The sequence below is a fragment of the Arabidopsis thaliana genome, chromosome 2 (genome assembly GCF_000001735.4).
Source record: "Arabidopsis thaliana chromosome 2, partial sequence".
Lineage (NCBI taxonomy): Eukaryota > Viridiplantae > Streptophyta > Magnoliopsida > Brassicales > Brassicaceae > Arabidopsis > Arabidopsis thaliana.
This window is the reverse complement of record NC_003071.7, coordinates 215233-241315: the sequence shown is the minus strand read 5'-3', so window position 1 is coordinate 241315 and position 26083 is coordinate 215233. Positions and strand designations below refer to the sequence as shown.

Here is a 26083-nt window from a genome sequence, read left to right as displayed (position 1 = left end):
TTTCTCAAAATGTTTTATTTTTCACTTATGATTACATGAGTTAAAGACAAATTTGTTAATTTTCTTTTTGTTGAATAAATGTAAATTGTTTATAAATATATAGACATATAAATTAGTATATGTAAATTTGTTTACTTTTTAAGATTTTCTATTTTTTTAGAGAATAAAAAAGTAAAATTTGGAATGACACATGTAAACATCTGATCGTTTTATTTTTCACTTATGATTACATGAGTTAAAGACAAATTTGTTAATTTTCCTTTTGTTGAATAAATGTAAATTGTTTATAAATATATAGACATATAAATTAGTATATGTAAATTTGTTTACTTTTTAAGATTTTTTATTTTTTTAGAGAATAAAAAAGTAAAATTTGGAATGACACATATAAACATCTGATTGTTTGACTTGACACGTGGCAAAATTCTATGAATTAGCAACTTTGAAAACCATACTTTATATAATAAGATAGACGCAAAACTTTACGTATCATCGAGCTTTTTTTATTGCTTTTAATAAGATAAAAATATGTTATAATTTTTTCATATGCAATATTATTTACTCTTTTTTGAAAACGGTTCGGGTACTCTCTGAAATACGGTTACGACTAAATTTTGGGTATGACTGACGTTTAAATTTTTTGTCACTTAGTGAACTATTTTATCCTTTCTATTGTGAATGATTTGTAATTTTGTAGTTATTTCGATATATGTATAAGCAATTAAGTGTGTTTTCTTGATGACCATTTCAATGGCATGATCAAGAAAAACATTTGGATAATTTGAGATATCTGCTTAGCCCAGGCCCATTGTAACATCTGTATACTCAAACCATAATTTATTTAAAAATGATTTTGTACTACGCAAATGAAAGATTCAAACACCCATACAAGTACACACACAAAGGGAGATGTATGATGATGATGATGATGATGATGATAGGTGATGACGATGGTTCGAAAGGGATTTAGGCTTTGAGAACATGCTCGTCCATGTCAGCAACAACGCTTTTGAGGAACTTCATGTAGTTGCTAGGCTCAGGCGAATCATCGGTTCGCTTCTCCCAAATCATTGTGATCTTGCATACGATATCATCGGGAGACTTTTGGCTGAACTGATATATGAGATCATACACTTTAAGCTGCTCCATGACGTGACCTTCTAGTCCTCTGAACGTTATCACCATATTCTCATCGTCTATCTCTTTCCTTTCCTTGAACACTTCCGGTTTCCCATCTGCACATATATGCGTACATATTTGTTTCATTCATTAAGTTAGCACCATTCTTTGGATTCCATATAAATGTATTTTTACCGCATGTATAGTTCCAAATCTTGATGGCTTCATGAGAGTCCCATTCACCGTCGTGGACAGTGACACCTTGGATGTGGTGGCCGATGGCATCGGGGAAGAGGTGGTTCTCATCTCTCCACCGCTTGTAGTGTTTATCCGCCGATCCTTTCAATGGAACCTCCGTCACATATGTTCCCGATGTCGCCATCTCTTTGGGTAGTGAAAGAAATATGTTGTGTGTGTGCGCTTCTTACTTTGGTTGATGACTATTTTCACGTGTGATCTTCCTTCGTTTATATATAGAGTGTGTAACGGTTTAGACGTAAAATAGATGAGCCGGGTTTTATACTTATTTGATATCTACTGCTAATATATTTAGAATGAGTCATATTTCACGTTGTCCAAGTTCTTATCATACAATGTATTTTGTTTGTTATTAAGATAAGGATAGGTTTGACAAAATGCATATAATGGTTTTACCAACAAAAAAAGAAGCATATAATGAATCAATGATAAGGATTAGAGTAGACAAATGCATACATCAATTTTAATTTAAACCTTAAACAAACCATAATTATTGTTTGTTGATATGATGTATTGTTCCTTGAATGCCGAAAAGTCCACCAGATAACGATACCGTAGATTTCCTGCCAGCTGTGACTTTCATTGATATTTTTAAAACAATATCTTCTATTTTGTTCATTTTTTCTAAAACAATATCTTCTATTTTTGTTCATTTTTTAAACCAATCATCAAATAACACATATAAACATCTTAACTTAAGAAAAACATCTTAACTTAAGAAAAACATCTAAAGAAAAATACACTTCTTAGCTTTGGATTGTTGGTTTGCTTTATTTTAATTGCTTTTAATCCTAAGATTTTGCTAAGATACACTATTGAGGGTGCTCTTATATGTTATACACATTTTCTTGATAAAAAAGATTCTATATAGACCTCTAAAATTGGCTGGCAGTTCACGAGTGCCCACAGTGACAATGTAGAAGCCTTTTTCTACAAGCTCACAATGGTTATGATCTTCCCTGAGACTCAAGATAGCTACAGTTGGAAGGATGAAGTAGCTAGACCCCCAAAAAGACCGCTTCAAACATTGCAATTACCTGGCGCCAAATCACTCCCTTCTTACTTCTTAGCGAAAGTATACATGGCATAGACAAGTCTTTTTCTGAGGTGTTGTCCTTAATCAATCCATCACTATGTGGCTAGGTTGAAAGTGCTGGTTCTAGAGATATCACTTCATCTTCTAGAGGAGGCTCTTCATCTATTTAACAAAATAGAGTCGCTTTTTGTGTGTATGGGTGTGTTGTTGTTTCATTTATGTATCTAGTTTAAATGAGATAATATTATTTCTAAACTTTTTTCTTTTGTCAACCGATATTAGTTAGAACTCAAATTAAAGATCCATTCCCGAAGAATGTTGTTTGCATATGTGATATGATGTGATTTGGTATAGAACTTTTCGTGCCAAATTATCCGCTTTAACATTTGTACTAAAATTTAAAGATAAAAGAAAACTTTTAAATTCTTCATTGTCGTTTTTCAAATCCTCCAAATACACTGAGAAGGCTGGTCATTCGGTTAGGAAAGACACCATCTTCACCTGATCTGAATAGTCTATTAGAAAAGCTACGTCTTGATTGTTAGCGCCAATCATACACCTCATCATCAGAGAAGCGCTTCCACTTCTGCATGTAGTGAGGATAGACTTCTTAAAGATTTGCAGTTCTCATGGTTGACGTCTCTCCATTTGATGATGTATAGTACCATTCTGCTCCAAACAATTTGTCGCTTTATTTCCATGATCCATCCATGTAATATCAATATCCTGAATAATTAATATCGTTTGAGATATTCGAGTTTCCAAATTTAAAGAATCACTAGATCCTGACCCGCACATACGTGCGGGTTTCAAAAGGTTGTAAATTTTCCGATGATTCCCAATTAATAGTATAGATAGTTTTTAGTATAAAGTTTGAGTTAAGCTAACTGTCACGATTGTAATTTTTCTACATTTAGTATTTATTAAACTGATACTTTCATATTTCATATAATATTCCAAATATCTTTAAAAGTCTTATCTGGTACTTTGCTCTAATAATGTCTCTAGTTATAATTTTGATCATCTCTTAGCATACGTACGTACACATAATCATTTTTTTTGTCAAGCACAGCATAAACATTATTTATTTACAAAGATATATAGAATCATATAAACTCAAAATTTATATGTTAGATTAATAGATATTTACTGATACTTGCGATTGTGCTGTATACCATACATAATTCACGTTTTCCAAGTTCTTATCATACAACACAATTCTAATTAGTAGGTTTGACAAAATCCATATACATGACCATTGTCCTCGTCATTCATATATCAACCCATTAAAAACAATAGCCTTAAAACAAATCGTAATGATTTTTTACATCATTGAACCAACAAGACCCCCATCCCACATAGACCCCTCATCTTTGCTAAATGCTGGTTTCATTATATGCTTTCTTTACTAGAGTTTCGAAGGAAATATTTTTGTATTTTTATTGTCTTCCTTGCTTGTATCGTTTAAATGTTGTCCAATTTCGGAGGACATGAGTAATAATATATACTCATAGAAATGATAAATGTTACAACCACTATATGAACTTATAAAGTCAGCATTAATTACTATACACTAAATGAACATACAAAGACAGCAACAGCAACTAAATATACTATACAACCACTATAAATATAATGAATACTGTGTATGAATAATAACCATAATTGAACGTACAAAATGATGAATAATACAACCACAAATGCTGTATACAATGTGAGCTTGTGGAAGCTGATACATACGTAGTGCAACACTTTAAAAAAGGGCAGTATTGATTGATAACTCTTGAAAATCATTAATTAACAAGGATACATGCGTAGATGAGCATACATGAAACCTCAACCATAATAAACAACATCAAAGCATATTATAGTAGATGAAACCATACATGTAAACCCCCATTTATTATATTGAAAACACCATAAAAACGATACACACACACACACACAAAAGGAGCAATGTACGTATGAGGGTGATGATGATCATGATATTAGGTGATGATGGGTTGATGTGAAAGGGATATTTAGGCTTTGAGAACGTGATCATCCATGTCAGCAGCGAGGCTCTTGACGAACTTCATGTAGTTGCTGGGCTCAGGCATGTCATCGTTTTGCTTCTCCCAGATCATAGTGATCTTACAGATGATATCATCAGGTGACTTTTGAATGAACTGAAAGATGACGTCATACACTTTAAGCTGCTCCATCACGTGACCTTCGAGTCCTCTGAACGTTACCGCCATATTCTCATCGTCTATCTCTCTCCTCTCCTTGAACACCTCCGGTTTCCCATCTTTTCATATATGTGTTCCATTTATAAGTTAGCAACATGCATATATATGTTTTTTTTTTCTGTACTAAAGTGCATATATATGTTGGAACTATATATATAATATATGTAACACTCAACTAAATTTTAAGGTAAAGAGATTATTCCATCACGTGTAGTTGTTACTTGTAATTCCTTTCGAAAAAATCCGCAGATCTACTTTTGGAGAAGCTTTCTGAATAAATTTGTCGGGTTCATAAATTAATAAAGTGAATCAAATTTAGAGAGATATGAGTTTACATATATGCAGTGAAACCTTTTGAAAAATGGATTCTCTGTATTCTTGTGACAAAGTCGTACAACTATATATTCATTTTTATGTGATTAACCTCGAGTATTATTCCAAGCTCTAGTTTTCAGACGTGAGTTATATAACTAAAATAAGTGTATATTTTTACCGCATGTGTAGTTCCAAATCTTGATGGCTCCATGGGAGTCCCATTCACCGTCGTGGATGGTGACACCTTGGATGTGGTGGCCGATGGCGTCGGGGAAGAGGTGGTTCTCACTCCTCCACCGCTTGTAGTGTTTCTCAGCCGATCCTTTCAATGGAACCTCCGTCACATATGTTCCTGACGTCGCCATCTCTCTTCCTTGTGTAGCGAGTGAAGTGTGTTTTTTGTTTGTTTGTTTGTTTCTTTACTTGATGAATACTTTCATTTCTCCTTCGTTTATATAGAGAATATAACGGTTAAAACGTAAAAATAAGTTACATTAGTTACTTTTTCTTACCACGATTCTGTCATCTTGCATTATTACAAAATGTGATTCACGTTTACCAAGTTCGTATCACAAAAAAAAAGATTTGGATTACTATTGATATGATTTATAACTTGAACTCGAAACATTCACTATCAACTACACTTTCACTGAAACGTCGCACAAAAAAAATATTACGTACGTACATGCCTAGGAAATCATAATCAATCCATAGATAATTATAATATATAAACCATAATTTAGTGAGGCCGGTAACAATCACGATCGCCTTTCTACAAAAGAGAAAATAGGTGAACCGATAGAAAACCTGACTGAAAACGATCGTTTTAGAAAGTAAAGCATCTTTCTAAAAGTGTTTTGAAACGATTCTTTATAGGATTGGTCAATAAGTTATTTGGTATAGTACATAACTATTGATTGTGTAAGCCAACCACATCTTAATAATATGGTTAGATTCAAAATAAATGAACCATAGAATTGAGTTTTAAAGCTGATTGGGTGTCGGTAATGTGGTGTTGAAAGGGAGCCGTTTAGTTCATTTTTCATTATGATGGATAAAATCTCAAATATGGTCGGGACCTACGTTATGAGAAGAGGGTGAAAAAACTGAAAATGATGCCTTCAAATTTTATAGAATATATGTTTTTTTCATTGAATAAAATACTTTTTTTTTTGGCAGATTTGGTTGTGTATGACCCGTTCAAGTTTAAGGTTTGCACTTAATTTTGTCTCCATTTTATTGTTTGACTTTGATAAGATTTTTCTTGGTCCCGCCACTAATTCCTTAAACATTGAGAATGCCTCCACCGGAGCAAAGGAATTACTTGACTTAAGAAATTGGTTGGGGAAGTTGTGACTAATTAATGAGGATAATATCTTTAGGTTTAGTCGAACTTATATAAGTGTTTTATCTTTGATCAATCTAGAAGTGTGTGTGAATGTTCTCTTTTTAAAAAAATGAAATTTGTGGATGAATATTTTACTATTTTTGTAATTTTTGATTGGGAGGTTGAGTTTTTTCTACTAACAATCTTTTAATCTTACAAGATTCCGAAATTTCAACAACTTTATATTGGTGTAACTTTTTTGCACTCTTTCATTTCAGTTCTAAGCTTTCTCGAATGTGTGTTTTCGTGATTTGGCTTCGATTCAAATGTCAATCAAAATTGAATCGACGTTTAAACCAAAAACGGAGACAATATATAACCAAATAATAAAAAGAAATTATAGTCCACGGTCGGATATAAAAATAAATGGCAAATAATTCAAGTTTTGGTGATACACTCACATTAATCAAATAAGAGACGAAGATTTATTGGTCGAACGTATTCCATGCTTTTGTTGTCCACATCGGCAGAAAAACAATAAAAGTATATATGTTCTGAGAAAATATCAGACAATGAATTTAATATGTTGATGGGGTTCAACGTCCATGTCTAGGTAGAAAAATCAATAACATGTAGTACTAAATGAAATATGTTTAGGTTCTTCTGATTTACGCATGTAAACATACATTTATACTCACTTTATGCATGTATAAGTCATATGTAGATGATTAATTTACTATAGACTAAGCTACGTTTATATGACCAAATTAGCTAATAATATATACATAGCTGAAGATTATTTACATTTTGCAAAAGTGGAAGAAAAATCACAAAACAAAATAAAAATGGTACAAGAAAAATGATTTTATAATCAAACCAGCAATCAAAGAACATGCCTTTAAGAGGACATTGGACCCACAAATATTCACATATATCAAAATATAGATAAATAACCATAGTGAATAAATGAATATAGGGCTATATTAAAATATAAATTTTAACATACTAATTTTATTACAACACTAATAAGTAATAATACTAAATTTTATTACAACACTAATAAGGTCTCATTGAATTGTTTCATTATTTCACGTCTAGTTCTTTTTTTTTTGTGTAGAAAGTTCCGATCTAGTTCTAGATATGGACAAATAATTAGAGTTGAAATAACATACTTTTATGTTTTTCGGGAGTCAACCAAAGTGATGCACAATGTTGGGAATAATTCTTAACAAATCAATCACATTGTCATACTTGTAATCTTTTATCAAATATATGTAGCTATTATTTGGAGCGTTCAAGTTCTTTACACTGTTTTTTGTCGCTATGTTCTAAGAAATTACGATCTAGCTTTACATTCTACTTTGCATCTCCAATAACTGTTGTAAGGTCAAAAAAGGGGTGAAGAAGCACTTCATTAACGATCAGACAACAAATAAGGAGTATATACATTTTAGCGAATAATCAGCGGAATAAAAATTGAAAAGAGATTGGAGATTATATTACCGAGAATCAGGTGCAGTGGTTTCCTTTTTGCCGTCAAATTGCTCTAGTGGTTGGAGACCCAGACTCCGCTCACCTACAATTTTTACACATGCATTCTTAAAGATTGTTTGAAAACTCAATCACGTGTTGACAATTACGGCATATCATTTAGTTTATCAAATCAATATAAGGTATAAGAAACATAACAACCTCTGGCAAGGTGACTCAAGAATGGTGCATGTTCAATCTTAGCAATGTCCATGTTCAATCTTAGCAATGTCCATGTCATCTATTTTTTCATTTACAGTCTTCCTATCATACATAATCATCACGTTCTCCGGTCTCCAGTCTTGATGGATTATATGTAGTCTATGAAAGTGTTCAAGACCTAAACAATATTTTTGGTTCACAAAAACCGTCCCAAAAAAATAAAAGTATAAAATTAATCGAAGATTATTTACATTTTACAATGAAGCTGCAATTAGATATATAATATACACACAACTGAAAATTATTTACATTTTGCAAAAATGGTCGTAGAACCACAAAACAAAACAAAAGAAATCATTTTTTTGTACCATTATTTTGTGGTTCTACTATTTTTAAGATTCTTTAAGGCATGATATTGGACCTACTATTTTCTTAAGAAATTAATGGAATTTATAAATATATTCATACATATTAAAATATAGATGAATACAAAAATTACAGTAAATAGATGAATATAGGGCTGGATTAAAATATATATTTTAACATACTAATTTTATTGCAACACTAATAATACTTATAAAAAAAAGACATTAATACAGAAATCAAAAATCCAATTAATTAGATAGGTATTAAACCTTTTCCGAACATCCAGTCGGCGTCGAGCTAATTCACGATTTTGGGTCATTGGGTCTTTAGGCCCATAGTTGTTGTAATATATCTAATTTGGGCTTACTTAATTAGGCCTTTTATTGTAGAAATTGGGCTTTGTAAAAATCAGACGAGTATATTACATTTTAAGACACTTGAAAGTAAGGAGGAAGGACGGAAGAGATGCTTGCGAAACAAACGCCATTAACAAAACAAATGCTCTCCGAGCTCTTACGAGCAAGTTCTTCAAAGCCGAAGCAGCTTAAGAAGATCCATGCGATTGTACTAAGGACAGGTTTCTCTGAAAAGAACAGTCTTTTAACTCAGCTGTTAGAGAATCTTGTAGTTATTGGTGACATGTGTTACGCACGCCAGGTGTTCGACGAAATGCACAAGCCGAGGATCTTCCTTTGGAACACTCTTTTCAAAGGGTACGTTAGAAACCAGCTCCCTTTTGAAAGTCTCCTACTTTATAAGAAAATGCGTGATCTTGGTGTCCGTCCTGATGAATTTACTTACCCGTTTGTGGTGAAAGCGATCTCTCAGCTTGGGGATTTTTCCTGTGGGTTTGCTCTTCATGCCCATGTGGTGAAATATGGTTTTGGGTGTCTTGGGATTGTTGCAACTGAGTTGGTAATGATGTACATGAAGTTTGGTGAATTGAGTTCGGCTGAGTTTTTGTTTGAGTCAATGCAAGTCAAAGATTTAGTGGCTTGGAATGCGTTTCTTGCGGTTTGTGTTCAAACGGGGAACTCCGCTATAGCTCTTGAGTATTTCAACAAAATGTGCGCGGATGCAGTTCAGTTTGATTCGTTTACTGTCGTGAGTATGCTTTCTGCTTGTGGTCAGCTAGGCTCTTTGGAGATTGGAGAAGAAATTTATGATCGTGCGAGGAAAGAAGAGATTGATTGTAACATAATAGTCGAAAATGCAAGGCTTGATATGCACTTAAAGTGTGGTAACACTGAAGCTGCCAGGGTATTATTCGAGGAAATGAAACAGAGGAATGTGGTTTCATGGAGCACAATGATTGTAGGATATGCAATGAATGGAGATAGCAGAGAAGCTTTGACATTGTTCACTACGATGCAGAATGAGGGACTTAGACCTAACTACGTGACATTTCTCGGGGTATTATCTGCTTGTAGCCACGCTGGACTAGTGAATGAAGGAAAAAGGTATTTCAGTCTCATGGTTCAGTCGAATGATAAGAATCTGGAGCCTAGAAAAGAGCATTATGCATGTATGGTTGATCTATTGGGACGCTCTGGTCTTCTAGAGGAGGCTTATGAATTTATCAAAAAGATGCCAGTGGAACCAGATACCGGTATCTGGGGAGCTTTGTTGGGTGCTTGTGCAGTTCATCGTGATATGATATTAGGGCAGAAAGTGGCAGACGTTCTTGTTGAAACAGCTCCTGATATTGGTTCATACCACGTACTACTGTCTAATATCTACGCAGCTGCTGGTAAATGGGATTGTGTTGACAAAGTAAGGAGTAAAATGAGGAAGCTGGGCACTAAAAAGGTTGCAGCCTATAGTTCTGTTGAATTCGAGGGCAAAATCCATTTTTTCAATAGAGGAGACAAATCACATCCGCAATCAAAGGCGATATATGAGAAATTGGATGAAATCTTGAAGAAGATAAGGAAAATGGGGTATGTTCCAGATACGTGTTCAGTATTTCATGATGTGGAAATGGAGGAAAAAGAATGTTCTCTGAGTCATCACAGTGAGAAGCTCGCTATTGCATTTGGACTCATTAAAGGGAGACCGGGACATCCTATACGGGTTATGAAGAACTTGAGAACCTGTGATGATTGCCACGCTTTCTCCAAGTTTGTTTCCAGTCTTACTTCGACAGAAATCATCATGCGAGACAAGAACAGGTTTCACCACTTCAGGAATGGTGTCTGCTCTTGCAAAGAGTTCTGGTGACTTCACTTACTGGTGCTCTTATTATTAAAAGAGGTCTGATGAGAAATGCATCCACAGATTTTAAATGTATCTGAAGCTTTGAATAGTATCAAAAGACCAGTTGATCCAAAACCAAGTTCCTGATCCACTAAACTTGCATATGGCAACAAATCGTGAAGCTTTTGTTTAATCTTCTGCACAAGTCAGAAGCCTGAATAAGGTAGCTAAGTCAATCACACTATACTCATTAATGCTTGTTTGATCTTTAATTGCTCATTAATTATATCTAGATCTAATTAAACCTGACCACACGTTTTTGCCAACTAATGGCTTTTGTATCTTTCTTAGTATATTCCACTGATTTAACAGGCCTTTGTATTGTATCTCTTATGATGTAAAAACAACTGAAATTGAACCCTTTTTGCAGGAGATAAAGAAGGGTCAAAATTTGTGAATAAGAATTCAATGTTGATGTCAGTAATTAGATGCTGCTCTATTGACACTGATCAAAAACAGAGTTTGCCTCTGTTAATGGTTTTCTCTGAGAGTTGAAAAGCAGAGACATGGAAGAAGCAAGAAATAGAAAAAAGTTCTCGTGAAAGACAGAGAGAGAGAGAGATGGAGACAAAACAAAGAAGAGAGGTTATCTCACTTGTCGTCAAGACATTCCAAGCAAAAAGACTCTGCAACAACGGTATCTTTTTTTGGTCAATTTAGCAAAACTAAGGTAATCAATCCTCCCATTAAAAGCTACTTGCTTTAACTAGTAAAAAACACTTTTTACATTAGTATCATCAAATTTGATTTTTACTGTCTCAATACACTTTCTCTTTCTCTCCTCTCAGAAAACATAAAATCGTTTTTTTTTTTCTTACCGGGGACAACGGCTATTAATACTGAACTGTCCACTGCACCATCTCCAAGCAACAACATGGCTTGAATTTTGAAAAATAATGTGCAATTTTTCATTAATAAAATTAAAAATATGAGCAGAGAGAAGAGAAGAGAACAATCAAAGCATTGGAGGAGGTTAGATAAATAAATTAACTTTCACAGTACAGATATATGAGAAGGTTCTCCCAGGAATCAAGGGTCAAGATCATTTGATAAGACCCATAAGATAAGGAAACACAAATCTAATTCCATTGAACAATAAAAATCTTTATTCATCTTCTCCTCTTTCTACTTCTTCTTCTTCTTCTTCTTTCTCATTATCCAAAGAGACTCAGACAAACTTTTTTGTTACTTAGACTTCACTCAAACAAAGAAAAGAGTTTTGTCTTTTGGGTTTATCTCCTTACCACTTTACTCACTTTATTTCAAAAGACTATTATTATAGTTTACTCAAAAGCCCATTTTTTCTCATCAATTTCTTGAATCCAAAACCTGCTCTGCACTTCACAGACACCGACAAAAAGAGAAACCAATTTCTGCCACAAGAAAACAGAGATAGATACAAACTCAAAACACTCTGTTTTTCACTACCTCATGGTCTTCTCATAAAAAGCTTCTATTTTCACTCAAATCAAACAGCCATGGAAGCTTGTTCCAGAAAAAGAAGAAGGAGACGAGCATACACCACCAGCACCACCGGTTACGCCGCTGTGTTCTTCTGTGGAATCTTTGTTTTTGCTCAGTTTGGTATTTCTTCATCAGCTCTTTTTGCTCCTGATCACTATCCTTCACTACCGAGAAAGGCTGGTCATTTCCACGAAATGGCGTCGTTTCAAGCTCCGAAAGCTACAGTGTCGTTCACGGGTCAACGTCGAGAAGAAGAAAACAGAGATGAAGTTTATAAAGACGACAAGAGATTAGTTCACACAGGTCCAAATCCTCTTCACAACTGAAACACTAATTAGCAACACGTGTCTGGTCTCTCTCCAAGAAACTGCCTTGAGATTCTGCTTTGAATCAATCTTTATGTTTTAGTCATAATGAGATGTGGATCATTATCCTTAGCCTTGTTTAATTTTCTGTGAGGCTAAGAGTTAATGATCTTGTTTCTCACTTGTTGTAACTCCTTTTGCTTCAATGGCTATCATCAAGATCCAATGAATTATTATTGATTATATAGTTTTGTATTTATTTACTTAAATCAGTATGTTTTCGGAATTTGTAATTTTTTTATATACTAATATTGTAAGCAAGAAAAAAAAAATGGTTGAAGATTCGAATGCATGGATTTCTTCGAAGATCATGTTCTATGCAGAAAAAGAAGGTTGTCTTTTTGTGTTAAACTGATTAATTATTGTTATTTAACCATATAACATATAAGTTATTAAAATCAATGTTGAATGGGTCCAAAATTGTGTATTGTTAAATGATAAATTTATAAATACATGAACATGGAAGGTGTTGACTGCTCCTTCGAGCATGACAAAGGGAGAAGCAGAGACTTGAAATTGGGTGAAACTCATGCATTTTCGATTTTTCCTACATATTATAAAGCTAGCTAGAATATGGTAGACTCTAGGTGAAAAATACTTCTTAGGTCGTGCATTAAGCATCCGATCTTTCTTTTTAAAACGGCCATGGATGTAAATTCAGCCTAATCATCATATACATGCTGAGTAGGTGCCCTAAAAGTTCCTAACAATATATAAAATCGATCAAAAGTTATGGATCCAAAAATATGTGGTGGTCTAGTGGTTCTTGAAAGTATTCAAGGTCACTACTTCAACTATATTTGTAGCTTACACGTAGTATTGTTAATTGTTGAATTTGGACATTGAAAAAGATTATGAATCAAAGATTCGGAACTTCCAAGATTTATATCATAAAAAGCCTACAAATGCAATTATTAGAAAACTAAATCTAACATACTCATTTTTAGTAAATCAAAGTATTTTCTTTTTGTTAGTAGTAAATATAATCAATGTATAGTTTGATTAATCAAAATTACATATTCTGATTGACTACATCTAATCTATTGTGAAAACAAGTCCATACACAAAGATATAAGTTAAAAAAACGTACAATAAACTTATGCGAAAAATCTGCTAAATGATTATTGTGACGTGTGGAAAAAGATATTATTTAATAGAGTAGGCCATTTAGCTTTAATAAAATTTGTATCATTTGAATGTGTTTGAACTTAATGCATACGGTTCTCTCGATGGTGATGCCTCCCCTCTATATTTTTTTCTCTCTTTTTTGAGTATTATTTACAAACGTACAAACATAAGTAATGCTCATATATGAATACTTGTTTACTACTATTCACTCACGGATTAAAATTCTATTTTGTTAAGGTATATGAGTCTTTAAATACAGAATTTTCCAATTATACACAACCAAATTAATATTTGACCAAATATATGCAAACTTCGATACTTGTCCCTGTTTTTTTTTATTACATTAACTAATATACATTGATTATAAACAACAAACACATCAAAATGTATACATAATTAGATCAAAATAAAAATGTTCTTTTCTTCATCCTTGAAATCTATTACTCATTATGAATACAATAATTTAAAATTTGGGTCCATTTTGGTTAAAGAGGAATATCCTCAGAGAGAGGTTGTTGAATGTGGAATGAATGTTTGCACAGTGTGGTGAGCCATAAATGGAGAGATTTAAGGAGCTTTACTCATTATTCAACTACCCCCCTTTCCCATCTCCATTTTGTTTCTCAAAACAAATTCATCCTAACAAAATTATAGAAATTTCTTCTAAAATTCAATTTTTTGGATGGTATTTTTAATATTGATAGATTCCCTCTGTTCCTTAATACTTGAATTTCTAGAAAACACACATATTGAAAAAACATATTAAAAGCTGATTATAAATATATTATTTTTGTGATTTATATTTTTTTTTTAATTCTAAACCAATAATATTTAATTGTTTATCTTGAAATTTGATATTCATCAATAATAATCAATTAATATTATATAGAAAACCTAAAAATCAAAAACAAAACAGAAAGAATATTTATTTATTTATTACTGTTTTAGAACATGTAATATGGGCTACAAAACGAGTCATTCGGTCCGTTTGATTTGATTAGTCCAATTTAAAGCCCATTTAAGATGGGAAAAGGAAAAAACTCGACCCACGCGCGTCTATTGGGCTCAGTTGTGGATTTTGCTAAAAAGTGGCCTAAATCCGTGGACTATAGCTGGCGATTATGACGCAACGCGCCTCCCGCGTGAGGACCGCGCGTGGGATTTTCCTGAAACACTCTCAGGTTGTGACTTGTGAGATTTTTTTTTTTTGTTTGGTAATAAAATTTTCTGAGAGAGTTGTTTGATAAGAAGAATGCAAAAGTTCTACATAGTCCAAAAGTAATTCGTAAACCCAATCTAATCTTATTATTAACTTATTAAATTTTGGTGTAATAACTCGATAAAGTTTTCGCGCCATATTGAAATCATGTTTACTCATTTCCTTTTGATCTTGCAAATTATACGCATAATAATACATGTTATTTCTATTGTCAAGCAAGTACAAGAGTGTAAGTGTATATCTCTCTCTATATATACATATATGTCACATGTGCATAAAGATTTTGGTTTATCTATAAAACAGGACAAAAGGCAAAGTATAGTAGACCCGAAAAACAATCTCTTGGTAGCCTTTTCATCTCTCTTGCATCACAAGTAAACCTCTCATCATTCATTTCCACACAGCACTGAAACTCGAGCATTTGCTCTCTCGAATCCCATTTCCCTAGCTAAAAGGTTCGGAATTCCACAACAACAACAAAAGACCTATTTTGTGAATCTTTTCTCTAAATTAAGAGTTATTAGGGCAAATTTCTACATAGCATGGGCTACATCTCCAACAACAACCTCATCAACTATTTGCCCCTCTCTACTACTCAACCTCCTCTTCTTCTCACCCACTGTAATAAAATCCTTACTTCTTCATTTATAGACTTAATTCATATCAATGTGTTAATATTTTTGTTTTTTTCAGGTGATATTAACGGCAATGATCACCATCAGCTCATAACCGCATCATCAGGAGAACACGATATTGATGAACGGAAAAACAACATTCCTGCGGCGGCGACTTTGAGATGGAATCCGACGCCAGAGCAGATCACGACGCTAGAAGAGCTTTACAGAAGCGGAACACGGACGCCGACGACGGAACAGATCCAACAGATAGCATCTAAGCTTCGTAAATATGGGAGAATCGAAGGGAAGAACGTTTTCTATTGGTTTCAGAATCATAAGGCTAGAGAGAGACTAAAACGCCGCCGTCGTGAAGGTGGTGCTATTATCAAACCACATAAAGACGTCAAGGATTCATCATCAGGTACGATAAATATTTAGTTCGGTTTATATCTAGAGATTTAAATACCCATCTCCTTCGGTTCTGAATATTTCTTTAAAAATGGTTAAGAGGATATAAAGTTTTGGTTTGTATCAAAATTGATGAAATTTGATGGAACGTTCCTTAAAACTTAAAAGTGGATATACATGCTAATTTCGGAGATATATGTAAGATGACGTGACAATTGCAGGTGGTCATCGAGTTGATCAGACAAAGCTCTGCCCATCTTTTCCACACACAAACCGACCACAGCCACAGGTATTTTCTTTGAATTATGTTTACGTGTAATAGTTATATGTAAAAAGATACTCACAAATCATGCATGCATAAATAAATAGGTGACCAAAACAATACATAGATGTATATATAAGTGTAAATAACTAAATATGTGTGGAAAGTTGGGGAGACAAGTAAATAGGGTGCAGAATAGAGTTATAGAGAAGCTTTTTCTATCATATGTTGGGACTTGAGAACAATAAGGAAATTAACAAAGATGTTTTCAAAAGGCCATAATTTTTTTTTTTTTAATCCATTTCATCATATGTTGGGACTTGATATGTATTATCATTTCACTTTAGAATAGTTAATAGGCGTCTCCCGAAAATAATTTATTATTTTGTTGTAGTATCTAGCTCATGAAGGAATTTGCTCATCCTAAAAGAATTAATTATTTCGTATTTTTCTGCTTAGCATGAATTAGATCCTGCGAGTTACAATAAAGACAACAATGCTAATAATGAAGATCATGGGACGACTGAAGAATCTGATCAGAGGGCATCAGAGGTTGGTAAATACGCCACATGGAGAAATCTTGTTACTTGGTCGATAACTCAACAACCGGAAGAGATTAATATCGACGAAAATGTCAACGGAGAAGAAGAAGAAACGAGGGACAACCGGACTTTAAATCTCTTTCCGGTTAGGGAGTACCAAGAGAAAACAGGCCGGTTGATAGAGAAGACGAAAGCATGCAACTACTGTTACTACTACGAGTTCATGCCTCTGAAGAACTGAAACAAAAAACCCATGTGTGAATAATAAATAGGACTTTAATGAAGGTTTTATTTGTTGTTTTGTCCACGAATGGTAAGTGATGTGTTCTTATAATAGAAGAGAAGCGTTTGAAGATGGAGACGTGTAGTAAATGTTATATAGGAGCGTTTGAAGATTATTATTGTTAGTTATTACCCAAATGAGAAGGTGGACCATGTTGGGGCTTGGGTTTGGAGTTGCAACTATCTATACATATGTCTGAAAGTGAAACTGAAAGCTTCGATGGTTCCTTGTCAATGTAAGGAATATATATTAATTAGATGTTTGTTAGTAATTGATGTTTTTCTACTTGTTCACATGCTTTCTTCTTTCTTTTCTTGTTCCACTGCAATTTTATATGCGACTCTCTCCGAGAGACATTCGATGCTGACATTGCACTGTGTTTAGAACCACTTTAGATTTTTCAGAGAATTTAGCAAATGTGAGGTTTATTATCAAAAAAGTGCGTACCGTTGAGGCTACATTTGAGTTTTGATGGAATGAAGACAAAACATCTTTAATGTTTTGCCTATTCCTCATTTATTTTTTGAATTTAATGGAAACAAAAGAGTTTACTCATAGATATGTGTTGTTCAAATGGTCTTTAATCACATAAAGGATTACTCATAATGTCTATAGTTTCCGAGGGTTTTTGTGCAAAATTCTGAAATAATAATTTAACAGAAACAGAACATCGACCCATCTTTTGTACTTTTAAGATCATGAATGTATGACAAATTGCTTTCTGAGAGAGAGAGGATCAAGAACACTTCCAAAAGACAACTACACAAAGCATTTATCACTACGACCATAACTCTTTAATTGACTCTATTGTTTCTGCAACTCAAAAGATCTCTGTCCCACGTTTTCTTTTGCCCTGGTACAATTACGATAGGACAGAGATAGTTTTGTCCCATTCCTCCAATCACAATAACATTTCAAACAAAATCCAATGGTCACTTATTTCTCAAACTTTCTTCTACCTCTTTAACTGTTTATGAGTCCTTACTCTTGTGTCTAATTACTGTGAATTCAAAGAAACATCAAGTAATCACTGTCACACTTTATTGACCACAGAGTTTGGTTATTTAAAGACAGAACTACAGAGACCAAGAAGAAACAAATTGTATTTCAACAAGTAAACGACACAAGAAGGCCCTTTTAGCCATGTTCTTATTACTGTTCATAGTTCTCACAAAGATAGTGATCTTAAAAGAAATTTGATAAACAGTAACTCACAGTGTTTTTCCACGACTGGCTTGAATCAAGGAAGAACATAGAGAGGCTCCGGCATTTTTGCTCTTTGTATCCTAGCATATAGTTAAATTGTAAAACATTCCATGTTAAAAGAACAAAGAACAAACTGAAAAGACTTGGAATGAAATGAGGAAAACTTAAATAATAGGCTTACCAGTTGTCTTTTGCCCATTTACATCCATCAGATTCTACTACATGTAAGCTATAGGCATGTCTTGACTTCGAGGATAGATTCTCGAAACTGCATCTCAAAATCCACATTGAAGAGAACATGATTTTTCAGAGCTCAGCCAAATCTAAACTACAAGCAAGCTACTTCATATGGGAGATGAAATTAACCTTTGATGGATTAGATCACCATGAATGGCAATCAATGAGCCTGCTTTCATTTCAATAGACACAAAATCTTTCTGCTCGTAAGATGGGGATGGCTGATCAAAGGTTATACCGTTGTCACCACGGATAAACCTTCTAACTAAACCATCTGAAATAAAGCAGCGGAAAAAAATAAGTCTGTTTAGCTAAGCGAACCTATGTAAATAAGAAAGAACACGAGAAATAGAGGTAAAAACAAAACTCACTCTTATGAGATCCAGGAATTGCCCAAAGACAACCATTAACTAATGTAGAATCTTCAAGAGCAATCCAGAGACCAGTACAACTCTGTGGATCCGTGTACACAAAAGAATTATCTTGGTGCGGCACAACTTCGCCTCCAATTCCAGGTTGCTAGTAAAATCAGCAGTCCAAATTACAAAGTTGCATAGTGAAAGTTCCCACAAAATAAGAAAACTAAGCTGAAAAACTCAACCTAGATTTAGAACAAAAAGTCTATAAGTAAATAAAAGTACCTTGAAAATATACATAGACTGCATGACAACTGGTCTCCTGTAACCTAAGGATGATGCCAAACTTGAAAACTTTGACGAATATGTGAAATCCTTATACAATGGGTCAAGCTCATGCAGTGCTGCACCAACAAACAATTTTAACATTCGTGATCCAACGAAAAGTATGTAATAAGCGAGCCAAAAGAAAGAAAAAGATACCATGCCCAACTTTGTTTATAGAGAGTTGTTTGGGTTGCTTCAATTTCCCATCATCACCAAAAGCTTTTTCTGAGATTCAAACACATGGAACCTTTAGCTTATAGCTGGAGTAGAACAAAAGCACACTAGAACATGAATCAAGGATATAGAATTAGTCTAGACAATTGCATCCTAATCAAAGGATGACCGAAGCTTCCCACACATAAAAAAAAGTGCCAAAACATTGCACTAAGATTCATATTCATATTCCATTGTAGTAAACAAAAGAAATAGTTATAAACAAAGCACTTGCACACAAACATGAACATAAAACCGGTAAAAACATACTCATTTGGATTCACTACCAAACAATTGTTTGGATTATATCTAAACAGAATCAAGAATCTAAGCAATTGAAGAAAAGTAGGAATATTGTTACCTTCAAAGAAGAAGGAGATTTTCTCAGCGCTCTCAAAGAAGTAATTATCTGTGGTGTGCTTCTACAATAATCAAAACAACCATTCTTATAACAATATGATGATGATTTTGAATCAAAACCTTTGGTAAAGAAATAAAAACCTGATTTTTGGTGGAGAAGATAGAGGAGACGGAACAATCAAACTGATTAAGCAACTCATCCATCCTCTTCCTTAAGCCTCTTATCTCATCCTCACTCGCGAACGATTCGATTACCAAATACCCTTTTTTTTTTTTATATCCATTCCATTGAATTGAATTACAAAATCATTCTTCATTCATAGAGAGTTACGAGGAATGAAATTTCAGAGAAACAAACCTTGAGAGTGGAAAAAATCGAGCTGATCTGGCGTTAGACTTCCGGTGATTCCCATAACTCTGGTGGAGATTTCGCCGGGAAATTGATAATACTTGAAACCAACAAATTTATCTGTTGTTGAGTCTAAAAGAGATAAACCCAAACAAAAAGGTCAAACATTTTACACTCCAATTATATATGAGACCCTTTTCTTCCCCACGCGCACACTTTTTCGTGAGCCAAACTCTGTGTTGTGTTGGCGAAAGAAGCTAGTTCCACGTGGATCGTACTTTCTCACGCGCTTAAGTAGCGCATAGAAATAAACTAGGAAGGTGATTCTTTTTTTGTTTGTTTGTATTTGTTGGATTAGAGATGAAGCAAACCCCATTGTACATGAAGTGAATAAATTTAAAACTGATATAAGAACAAATGAAAAACATGAACACGACTGGAAGAAGCAAAAATGAATTAAATCACTATTGAAAAAATTATCTTGTGAAAGAAAAGAATCATAAGAATATGATGATGAAACAATTAAAAAACCCTATGATCAGAGAAAAGAAAAGAAAAGAAGAGACAATGATCTCTAACCAAATCAATGTACAAAACTTTTAGGGCAGCTTCTTTTCTCCCCCTTGTCCGTCTCTCTCTACATATCTCCTAACACAAAGCCTGCGTTCACAAAATGTACAAAACGCAAACGCTTCTTCAAACCACCAAAACACCCCAAGAAAAAAACACCAAAATCCAAACGCTGTCCTATTCTTTGCCCAGCAGCAGCTAGGGAATGTGTTAAAACTTCAATCTCGTCTTTCCTGTTAGATACATCAGCTTCAATGTGTCAAAGGTATCAAACAATGTTGTGGCTGTTACTCCTCGCCGGAGAATAAATAGATGATTCCACGGCCCATTCAAACGCTGTCTTCCCTAAAATTCTGGGCAGGCCGAGTCACTAAGGTCCTGTGTCTGATTTGAAAGAATTAGAATTACAAGGAATGAACGTAGCCTGTAGAAGCAGATTCTGGAAGGCCGGTAATCAAATGTGTGTTTTCAGGTGGCAGGAGGTGGTCTCGATTCTGGGGTTGTTGTTTTGTTCCTACGGGACATGCAGTCAGGGCAAGGGAATGTGTAAATGGAGTCATTAGGTCGTTTTAGCTCAAACCCCTTTGAGTCACTATGAGACCTCATGTTTAGCATCTGACGTTTAAAACTCCGCCATCTGCGGGGCAAAACATCGTTTGAGCAATAAGTGATAACACAGTAACAGGGTGTAAGGTTTGCAGGTGAGTGCAACACTGGTATGGTGAATAAAAAGGTAACAATTCAAATTTTATTCATGTGGAGATTTGGTAGGGTTTATCGAAGACGAAGAGTAGAAGAAGTGAGTACCCGATGTTTGGATTGTCAAAGAGGATTGCTAACTTTCGCTTGTCTGGTCTAATGGTCTTGGAATGTCCTCCAAACATATATCTCCGATGACCCATGAGGAAATGAGGAAAGTTTCCACCTTGCGTGGTCACAAATACCTCACTGTGGAGACAGACCGTGTAATCTATTGCAGCCATTCTGGAAGAGAAATTCTGAACACAGAGTTTCAAGTCAGATTTATCATTCATCACGAGAAATATACTCTGGAACAAACACCAGGAAAGAAGCAAACCTTATATGGAGCAAGTTCCTCCTCTGATGCAAGCATCTCCTTAGTTTGTAAATTTGGGAACATCTCTAGTAGCGGGGCCATAGTTCGATTCGCATCATATATTTCACCAGACGCGAGGAAAATATATGTGCTTTTGTTGAACCCCATTCCTCTAAGCATTAAACCCACCTGAATAATTTACAAGAAAAGTATAATCCAAACAGAACAAGTCACACTATTGCTCACAAGGGTTTGTGGAACTATTCTGATGGATGATTAGCTTAAGAAAATATCCGAGAATGCTAATATATTGTGGTGATAGTATACCTCTAAAGGAGTTAAAGGGCATTTTCCGTTTTGCCTGATAGCACCAGGTCGTATAACACGGCCTGGTTTTGTGAACTTTCCTTTCCATCCTCGTTCTCTTGCTGCAATCATATCTTGTTTTTCTTGGTTCCCACCATCAAATATGCAACAGGAGAAAGCTACCATGTCCTGCAACATGTAGATATAGCTTATTTAATCTTTCAACTCAGACACAAAACTCTCCATTCAAAAATTTACAACCATGATAAAGACCAGTGGGGATTCTATAGATGTCTCTCCTTTACATGGAACAAACCTCTTCAAAACGCAGATGTACAGACACGTATTTTGCACCGTGGTTTGCACTTTGCTCTTTCATTCTCTTCACCAGTGTTTCTCCTAGGGTTAGTATGGTTTTCGAAAACTTCAGGGCTTCGTAATTCGCCAAACATCTAAGTCTCTGGACAGCTTGAGGAGCATCAAAAGAAAGTCTATTTGCAAATGGAGATATTCGTATAATCCTGTGCCATGCAAAGAGAACAGTTCTTCAATGACAAGTGCTAAACAGATCCAAAACATATCTTCCGCTAGAAAAAAGGTGGTTTATCCTGTTACTATATTTTTAACCCTACCAACAATGTGTAACTAACTCTACCACATGAAAACAAACTTCTAAAGAACAATTTGTAACTTACTTCTCCTCAAGAAGTTTCGGCAAGATCGAGTCTCGATAATATTGAATAGGTGACCATGCTTTAACTCTGAAGTTATAGACATTTGTCATGTTATGGTCAAAACGCTCCATTAGATATTCAGGAATTGTATCAACCACCCGCACATCATTTGATAAGGTACTGACAAAGAACTCTTCATCGTAGATGTCCCCAAATTTACTGAAAGAAAAACCTCTGTCAGAAAGCAATCTACAAAAGATGGCTTTGATTTGCACAAACAAGATTTTCAGAAGAAAGCAATCTAAAACCTTGGATCTCTCCATATGCTGTGATAGTGAAAGTTGGGAATTACTAGAGTTGCATTAAGATATCCTGCCACAGCAACCGCATTGCATATCTAAGCATAACATGGTAGAGATAAGTCAACAGCTTTGACATAAACAAGATTGCTAAAATGATTGAGCGATGTGCATAAATTTCAAGTATCATGAAAAGATCAACAAACCCACCGATGTCCGCTGCTGATTCAAGCCTCCATTTGCCTCAACATATATGTAACCGTTTGACTCAGGCAAGTCTACAATTATAAACAAAAAAAAGCAGATACCCAATTAATCAATTATGCTCCAAACAACAGACTAAATCTGAGCTCCAGGCAAAACTTTGCAGAACGTACAGAACACTTTACTATTGCATATTAAATTCCATACTCCACTTTTTGACAAGATATGCTTCATACACGCTGAAGCTTAGAATTATTACAAAAACAATGTAATACCTCCAGTAGACTTGTTCACGTACGGCTTCCATTCACCACCTTTATAGGAATGTTTCCAGATGGTTGTTATCTGCGGTAAATACAATTCCATTGATGATACATGAAAATTGATCGCACGTACAGTGGTTATGTGGCAATCCACTCTATACTAAGATTCTCATCTTATCAATCAAACAGTATAAGATGCTGCCAAAGCAGCCACAGAATAACAGTAGAGATCGTGATACATGGAAGTATTCACTCACCAAAATCTCCCAATCTAACAGTGGTTGTAATGGTAAGGAACATAACCAATACGAACCTAGGAAAAACTCCTGGTCAATGCTCTTTCTCTCAATGTGTCTTTGTACTTAGATAAGTTTTTACAAGTAAATAGAGCTAAAACTAATATCACAGTATCTTCTCATCAACCTAAATGTCCCCAGAATAAGGAGAACCATCACCAGAATTCCTCTAGAGAAAGTTCAATCACTAAATCCGAAACACTAATTTAGCACAAGAGCAACGAATCAGCTAATGATTCTTCTTCCAACAACCTCATATCATGATCTAATCATTCAGAAGAAATTGCTAAGGATTCACTAAGAATCAAAATCTCTATGTAAGACAATGTTGGAGCTGGAAAAAGAGAACTCACGGCATCAGCGGTGGAATTATCGGCGTCCATCTCAGGACGGAGCTTGGCGTAAACCTGAGGGCTTTTGTAAACGGATCCTGGAGGAGGTCGACGCTGAATGATTGGAACAACGTCGAAGGAGACGGTTCCCATGTAAAGCAGCATACAAGAGATATAGATTAGAGGAGCGAATAAGAAAATCCCCTGACGACGGAGAAGAACCGATAAGAGGATCCACGAGAGGCGATGAGCGAGGGTCCGACTTGGTTGAACCGTAGGAAATCTACTACCGGCGGCGGCTTTAGACCGACCGTGACGATAACGAGGAGAACGGCGAGGAGATGCCGGAGGAGACGGAGTAGTGTGGCCGCTTCCCGGCAGCCGATTCTTCGCTAGCATATCGACAGATCTCAATCTCTCTTCTCTCTCTGGCCAACGCCTTAATTCATCATTGAAACCTATCGCCGGCGGTGGCGGCAGGTCGTGAAACGCAGAGATATAAGTCCACCACGGCGGCGGAGGACGGTGGCGAAATAAGAAGAATAAACGCCGGAAGAGAGAGAAAGAGAGTGTATGTATCTGTGAAGGGAGCTTTATGCGGTGGAGGCAAAGCCGTGATCAGTCACATGCCCTTCCTTTGCTTTTCTTTCTCCTCTTGTCTTTTTTTTTTTTTTTTGGTTGCCCTTTAGATTTCAAATTTTTTTCTTTAATAAAATTCGAAATAAATCTCTTTAAAGATATATATTGAAGATTCTTGATGAACAGTTTTAGTTAATCTCCATATTTTAGTAGTATATACCTTTTTTTTTATTATCCAAAATTAATTAATGCAATTTTTGAAAAATGTTGTTTACGTAAATAATATGTTGCGGTTGAACACGAATTTTACGTATCAAATTAACCGCTTTAATATTTGCACTACGAGAAACTAAAGATAAAAATAAAAAATTTGCCTTTTGATACTTAATTTTTTGGATTGTTTGTGTCTTGTAATCTTTTTCAATTTTTGATTTATTTGTGTGAGATATGGAAAATACCCGACAAGAACTCAACCAATTTCTTTTGTCATGTTTTGTATTATGAATAGATAATAATACAATTTGTAAATATATATGATGGTATATCTTCTGGTTACAATTTTTATCTATTTAAAATTGTGAATTATTCCTTTTGACGAAATTTTTTTTAACTATTAATGTCATATTGCAGGTCACAAATTTTATGATTATTTTTTATAAAATAATAATCGTTGGAAACAAATATATTTCAAATAGTTGCCAAAAAAAAAAAGTCAACATCTACGTATTTTATAAATGATTAGAATATCTTTATCATCTAAGTCTTATTCCAATAATGATTGTTTAATACAATTATTATTCGTATTCAATAATGTGATGAAAATAGTAAAAATATTAAATTAAAAATTAACAACTCCGAAGAGAAAGCCAACACGACAAGCAATGTTGATTCCATGCTCTATTTAGCTAATCTTGAAACGGCACGTATTTTTGGTAAGGAATTAGGGTGTAATTGTATTGATAACAATATTATAATTTTCTAAGCATGATTGCTTGTTAATACTATAATGCAGCCACATAATTTCATAGATCGAAAACAATTATTTTTCTAAGCATATTTAAATGTTGACTTGTGAGTTAATTAGTAGATTTAGATCTCCATCTTTGGATTACATTTTATACACAAAAAATATTTATTTAAATTTGGATACGTGGAAGCTTATGTATGTGGAAATTATTGTATAACTCTATAATCTAAAGATATGTTTTTTTTTTAAAAAACGTAGATATCATTTGTTTGATAAATATTTAGGGAGTTAATTAAACAGTATGAGAGTTTCACTAGCAATTAGCATGTGGTTGTGTTGCATGTGCAAACTGAGATGGATAGAGAGTGGTTGGCAACAGCGACACTATTTTATTTTTTTACTATATAAATGAAAAGATTCCTAAATTTAGTAAAATACTATATGTCATTTTATATATAGTTTTAGGAGATTTTCAATTGAGATATATGACCATGACAACAAGGCACTAATACTCTCTAGCATAGAAACAGTAATGAAAACGCGGAAGCGAAACGTTTCAGAAACGAGAATCGTTTTTTTCCACTTTTTGTGGTCATCATT

At 34.4% G+C, this 26083-nt stretch overlaps 7 protein-coding genes and 1 long non-coding RNA gene across 11 annotated transcripts; 4 read left to right on the top strand and 4 right to left on the bottom strand.

The window, feature by feature from the left end:
- Positions 1-628: 628 nt before the first annotated feature.
- On the bottom strand, positions 629-1647 carry MLP329 (MLP-like protein 329). Its single transcript, NM_126214.5, has 2 exons — positions 1315-1647; positions 629-1235 (listed from the first exon to the last, which is right to left on the bottom strand). The coding sequence occupies exons 1-2, from the start codon at positions 1499-1501 to the stop codon at positions 967-969; spliced, it is 456 nt and encodes a 151-aa protein (NP_565265.1). The 5' UTR covers positions 1502-1647; the 3' UTR covers positions 629-966.
- A 613-nt stretch (positions 1648-2260) lies between these two features.
- Positions 2261-2635, top strand: AT2G04005. The gene has a single exon (NR_139981.1). It is a non-coding gene; the product is annotated as an other RNA (long non-coding RNA).
- A 1427-nt stretch (positions 2636-4062) lies between these two features.
- On the bottom strand, positions 4063-5391 carry MLP328 (MLP-like protein 328). The gene is made up of 2 exons (NM_126213.3): positions 5138-5391; positions 4063-4703 (listed from the first exon to the last, which is right to left on the bottom strand). The coding sequence occupies exons 1-2, from the start codon at positions 5322-5324 to the stop codon at positions 4435-4437; spliced, it is 456 nt and encodes a 151-aa protein (NP_565264.1). The 5' UTR covers positions 5325-5391; the 3' UTR covers positions 4063-4434.
- Positions 5392-8775: 3384 nt separating this feature from the next.
- On the top strand, positions 8776-11749 carry AT2G01510 (Tetratricopeptide repeat (TPR)-like superfamily protein). Of its 2 annotated transcripts, NM_001335067.1 has the most exons (2): positions 8776-10763; positions 10971-11388. In NM_001335067.1, exon 1 carries the CDS (start codon positions 8810-8812, stop codon positions 10562-10564), a length of 1755 nt encoding a protein of 584 aa, NP_001324437.1. In that variant the 5' UTR covers positions 8776-8809; the 3' UTR covers positions 10565-10763; positions 10971-11388. The 2 variants fall into 2 exon arrangements, with proteins under 2 accessions (NP_001324437.1, NP_178260.1); NM_126212.2 differs by having other exon boundaries at positions 8798-11749.
- CLE16 (CLAVATA3/ESR-RELATED 16) lies at positions 11417-12739 on the top strand. The gene has a single exon (NM_001335066.1). It carries the CDS (start codon positions 12079-12081, stop codon positions 12388-12390), a length of 312 nt encoding a protein of 103 aa, NP_001318176.1. The 5' UTR covers positions 11417-12078; the 3' UTR covers positions 12391-12739.
- Positions 12740-15081: 2342 nt separating this feature from the next.
- Positions 15082-17160, top strand: PFS2 (Homeodomain-like superfamily protein). The gene is made up of 4 exons (NM_126211.2): positions 15082-15397; positions 15470-15814; positions 16023-16090; positions 16523-17160. Exons 1-4 carry the CDS (start codon positions 15319-15321, stop codon positions 16844-16846), a joined length of 816 nt encoding a protein of 271 aa, NP_565263.1. The 5' UTR covers positions 15082-15318; the 3' UTR covers positions 16847-17160.
- Positions 17161-17506: 346 nt separating this feature from the next.
- On the bottom strand, positions 17507-20303 carry PAHX (phytanoyl-CoA dioxygenase (PhyH) family protein). Of its 2 annotated transcripts, NM_001335065.1 has the most exons (10): positions 19946-20296; positions 19729-19850; positions 19589-19649; positions 19171-19239; positions 18973-19091; positions 18703-18850; positions 18461-18605; positions 18276-18362; positions 18104-18174; positions 17521-17888 (listed from the first exon to the last, which is right to left on the bottom strand). In NM_001335065.1, exons 1-9 carry the CDS (start codon positions 19998-20000, stop codon positions 18129-18131), a joined length of 852 nt encoding a protein of 283 aa, NP_001325094.1. In that variant the 5' UTR covers positions 20001-20296; the 3' UTR covers positions 17521-17888; positions 18104-18128. The 2 variants fall into 2 exon arrangements, with proteins under 2 accessions (NP_565262.1, NP_001325094.1); NM_126210.4 differs by having other exon boundaries at positions 17507-18174; positions 19946-20303.
- A 10-nt stretch (positions 20304-20313) lies between these two features.
- On the bottom strand, positions 20314-24711 carry AT2G01480 (O-fucosyltransferase family protein). 2 transcript variants are annotated; one of them, NM_126209.3, is made up of 10 exons: positions 23959-24711; positions 23322-23391; positions 23053-23120; positions 22852-22940; positions 22565-22762; positions 22186-22390; positions 21891-22058; positions 21585-21752; positions 21314-21504; positions 20327-21143 (listed from the first exon to the last, which is right to left on the bottom strand). In NM_126209.3, the coding sequence occupies exons 1-10, from the start codon at positions 24334-24336 to the stop codon at positions 20975-20977; spliced, it is 1704 nt and encodes a 567-aa protein (NP_178257.1). In that variant the 5' UTR covers positions 24337-24711; the 3' UTR covers positions 20327-20974. The 2 variants fall into 2 exon arrangements, with proteins under 2 accessions (NP_001324124.1, NP_178257.1); NM_001335064.1 differs by having other exon boundaries at positions 20314-21504; positions 23959-24621.
- Positions 24712-26083: the final 1372 nt, after the last annotated feature.

Bases quoted from the DNA above. Each gene is read 5' to 3' on its own strand.
- MLP329 (NM_126214.5), bottom strand. From the start codon at position 1,501: ATGGCGACATCGGGAACATATGTGACGGAGGTTCCATTGAAAGGATCG. The intron at 1,236-1,314 runs GTAAAAATACAT...ATATATGTGCAG, and splicing joins GATTTGGAACTATACATGCG to ATGGGAAACCGGAAGTGTTC.
- MLP328 (NM_126213.3), bottom strand. From the start codon at position 5,324: ATGGCGACGTCAGGAACATATGTGACGGAGGTTCCATTGAAAGGATCG. The intron at 4,704-5,137 runs GTAAAAATATAC...ATATATGAAAAG, and splicing joins GATTTGGAACTACACATGCG to ATGGGAAACCGGAGGTGTTC.
- AT2G01510 (NM_126212.2), top strand. From the start codon at position 8,810: ATGCTTGCGAAACAAACGCCATTAACAAAACAAATGCTCTCCGAGCTC.
- CLE16 (NM_001335066.1), top strand. From the start codon at position 12,079: ATGGAAGCTTGTTCCAGAAAAAGAAGAAGGAGACGAGCATACACCACC.
- PFS2 (NM_126211.2), top strand. From the start codon at position 15,319: ATGGGCTACATCTCCAACAACAACCTCATCAACTATTTGCCCCTCTCT. The intron at 15,815-16,022 runs GTACGATAAATA...TGACAATTGCAG, and splicing joins CGTCAAGGATTCATCATCAG to GTGGTCATCGAGTTGATCAG. The intron at 16,091-16,522 runs GTATTTTCTTTG...TTTTCTGCTTAG, and splicing joins CAAACCGACCACAGCCACAG to CATGAATTAGATCCTGCGAG.
- PAHX (NM_126210.4), bottom strand. From the start codon at position 20,000: ATGGGAATCACCGGAAGTCTAACGCCAGATCAGCTCGATTTTTTCCAC. The intron at 18,851-18,972 runs GTACTTTTATTT...TGATTTTACTAG, and splicing joins AGTCTATGTATATTTTCAAG to CAACCTGGAATTGGAGGCGA. The intron at 18,606-18,702 runs GTGAGTTTTGTT...GCTTTATTTCAG, and splicing joins AATTCCTGGATCTCATAAGA to ATGGTTTAGTTAGAAGGTTT.
- AT2G01480 (NM_126209.3), bottom strand. From the start codon at position 24,336: ATGCTAGCGAAGAATCGGCTGCCGGGAAGCGGCCACACTACTCCGTCT. The intron at 22,763-22,851 runs GTTTTAGATTGC...TTTTTCTTTCAG, and splicing joins AGCATATGGAGAGATCCAAG to TAAATTTGGGGACATCTACG. The intron at 22,059-22,185 runs GTTTGTTCCATG...TACATGTTGCAG, and splicing joins TACATCTGCGTTTTGAAGAG to GACATGGTAGCTTTCTCCTG.